This window comes from Nanorana parkeri, unplaced genomic scaffold (genome assembly GCF_000935625.1).
Source record: "Nanorana parkeri isolate BGI_ZX_2015 unplaced genomic scaffold, ASM93562v1 scaffold480, whole genome shotgun sequence".
Lineage (NCBI taxonomy): Eukaryota > Metazoa > Chordata > Amphibia > Anura > Dicroglossidae > Nanorana > Nanorana parkeri.
In genome coordinates, this window is record NW_017306748.1 from 1,024,256 (window position 1) to 1,027,424 (window position 3,169).

Sequence of the window (3,169 nt, forward strand, 5' to 3'; positions counted from 1 at the left end):
TTTATTAATCGGATCCTTTTTGGTTGCCTTCTGATAATGTGTTGACATACATTGTTATTTTTAGACTATGTCTGTTTTTCTTTTAGACCTGATGCAATTTAATTTGTGTCCCTGCCTTTTGTTCTTCCATTTTTTATTATTTTTAGGTACACATTTACAGGCATTTATACTTTTGAGTCCTTAATAAAGATTTTTGCTCGAGGGTTTTGTATCGATAGTTTTACATTCCTCAGAGACCCATGGAACTGGCTGGATTTCTGTGTCATTGTCATGGCGTAAGTAGAAGGTAGACACTTTTGTGGTTACTAACTTCCTTGCTTGGCATTTATGTTTGGAACATGTGATTGTACTGCCCTAGCAACGGAGACCTGTTGTTTTTTGCCTCTGAGATTTGTTTTATTAACATGCTTTGTACTGAACATGTTTTTAATTTGATTTAGCTTTGCACTGTAACTTTTGCTGCACAATACAGATTACAATATGACCATACAGTGTTAGTACAATCAAACTTTATATTTCCAAAAAATTATGCAATATGAGGAGCTCAATTTCTATCCAATTAGGCAGATTATTGCTCCGTATAGTTTGTAGTAGATCTAAAAAGAGTTTGCACAGTCAGATGGTAATTAGTGTGGTGAGCTTCACTTCCTAAGGTCTTCAAGCAAAATTGACTCTTTCAGCTTAAATGACCTAAATCCACTCCAAGTGCATCAAAACAATTATTAATTGAATTATCTTTAGAAAGCAGCCACAGTCTGAGTAGAAACATCTGTCCCCTGCCAGCAGTAGGACCCTTACTCTCTTAGGGGTAACAGCTGTCTCTCTGCAGAGGTCTGACACTCCCCCTACTGAGTCAAAGCTTGAGCTCTCCAATCATCAGGAAGCATGAGCTTTGCTGATCAGAGTTATTGGTCTGACTGTGCAGGGGGCGTGTCGGATGAGTGACATGATTGGGCTGCCTTTGCTCACCTTCTGTTTTGGTGCACCTGGAATATATTTAGCTAATTTAAACTAAAAGTTTTATTGTGATTTAAGGCATTTCTGGGCAATAGGAAATTTAAAGTCATTGACTTTTGCCTTTGTTCTTGTAGCAAGTCACCCCTACATTTTTCCAATTCTATAGTGTAGCCTCATGCTTCCCTCACCAACATTTTGGGCCCATGTCCAGGACCAAGATACCTCCAACACTGGTTATTTACAGGGGAAAAGGACTGCAATGAGCCGGGAGTAATTAGAAATATGGTTAGGGGATTGATTTCTAACTACATATGGATAATCCAAGGAGTGAAGTAATGTTAGTGAAAATAATATAAAGGGAAGTTCAGCCAGCTGTCAGAGTGTAATAACATCATATGATGCTGCATTTATGCCATGCACCCTCCTTATCACTCCCTATTTCCAGATATCCTGTCACTAGTGTCATTTATGGGATCCCTGAAGATCGCTTCCACATACAGAACTGGCTTTTAGTTGACTAGACTACAAATCAAGCCCTTTTGATATACTCACTTTCAACTATGAAACCTATCAAATGTTGTTCAGTCTCATTTCTCAAACAGCAAGTTGAATGAAATTGGGTCATGCCTTTATTTTCATTAGAGTTTTTATTAACACAGCAAAAAAAACCTCCATTAATGGAAATCTATCAAGCAGAATATGTATGTACAATATCCAGTGAGTGCCATATAAAATCTCCCCCTGCAGTGGCAGGATCACTCTCCGACATCAGCATAGGGAAGCTAAATAAAGCCAGGCAACCAGCATTTTAAGAAGGAGGCTATTGCTGTGGTAGCCTCCATATTTCTTTCACCACGTTTGTACTTTAACCCCAGTGTGCCAAATTTGTTGCAAACTAATAACAGAAAAATTGCTTTGGCTGCCCTGTTTTTTCTAAGTCTGCTTCTCCTGGTGAATGCATGGAATAGTTTTGTCTGGTCTTGGCTTCAGCCTAACATTCACTTCCCTTTCTTCAAGATGTTTCCATGTTCTTTTATTATCTCTCTAGTTACACTACAGAGTTTGTAGATTTGGGGAATGTGTCTGCTCTCAGGACATTCCGTGTCCTCCGTGCACTTAAAACAATCACTGTAATTCCAGGTTTGTACTCTTTTTACTCCACCCATAGCATGCTTTCTGTGTGATGTACCAATGTACACGTACCAAAATTAACTATTAAATCATATCTGAGGCCAGTCGTTAAAAATAGCTAGATACATTAGACTTTTGCCCAATCTGGTGCTAATATGGTAATTTTTTTGCTTTTACATTTATCTTTCAAGTTTACTCTGCATGTGCTTTTTATTACAGTAATGTTTCCTTACCATTTAGATAAAAAAAATCTTCCTAGTGTTTTTTAGCTCACTTTTCACTAAATATTATTTAGAGGGTGGGCTTGCTAAAAGATTATATTGGTGTCATATCTTTTGCTGATGACATATACAATGCTAAGCATGATCTGATCAAAGGTTGTGCAAACTAGTCATATGTGTGTAACCAGATGTAAGGCTCCCATTGTTTCCTGCTAGTGAGATTTTGGTGTAGTTCTCACTTGTTACCACTCGATGTTCCGTAAGTGGAATCTTTGTTGGAAGTTCTTCCCTCTTGTATCTGAGAGGCATGGCACCAGTGTGTCCTCTGCCATGGACTCTAGGTGCTATATTGGGAGAGCTTGTGCCTGATCAGTCAAGCGAAACAAATGGCAAACGCACTCATCAATTTGTCACCAGCTTTACAGCAAGGTGCACATGGAAGGGCTTTATACAGTACAACAGCAAAAAGTTTCCCAGCAAACTCACCAGCCAGCATGCAAAAAACTTGACTCACCACCAAGATTAAAAACAGAGGTTTAGATACACGTCTATTGCAGAAAACGTGACAGCCGCATTTTCTGCAGAAGACTTGTATCTAAACCTCTGTTTCTCACCTTAGCGGTGAGAAGTTTTTTTTTTTTGCATGCTGGCTGGTGAGTGTGCTGGGAAACTTTTTGCTCTTGTGTCTGATCACATGTCTGATGTGTCTGACACAAATGTTTTTTGAGATTTGGGGGATCATCTTTGAGATAGAGTTATACATAGTCCCTGCAGTGTCATTTCAGGGGTGCTTGCAGTGTTGGAAGTGCAGGTAGGGAGAGGTTCCTCGTGTGAGGGAAAGATATAGATATATATATATA

General features: G+C 38.9%; 1 protein-coding gene across 1 annotated transcript in view; it reads left to right on the top strand.

Moving 5' to 3' along the window:
- The window catches only part of SCN4A (sodium voltage-gated channel alpha subunit 4), a 67,554-nt gene that overhangs the window by 6,994 nt on the left and 57,391 nt on the right, over positions 1-3,169 (top strand). Inside the window, exons 4-5 of the mRNA XM_018560831.1 lie at positions 147-275; positions 2,006-2,097. Coding sequence (XP_018416333.1) covers positions 147-275; positions 2,006-2,097 — 221 coding nt within the window. The remainder of the gene's footprint in view (positions 1-146; positions 276-2,005; positions 2,098-3,169) is intronic.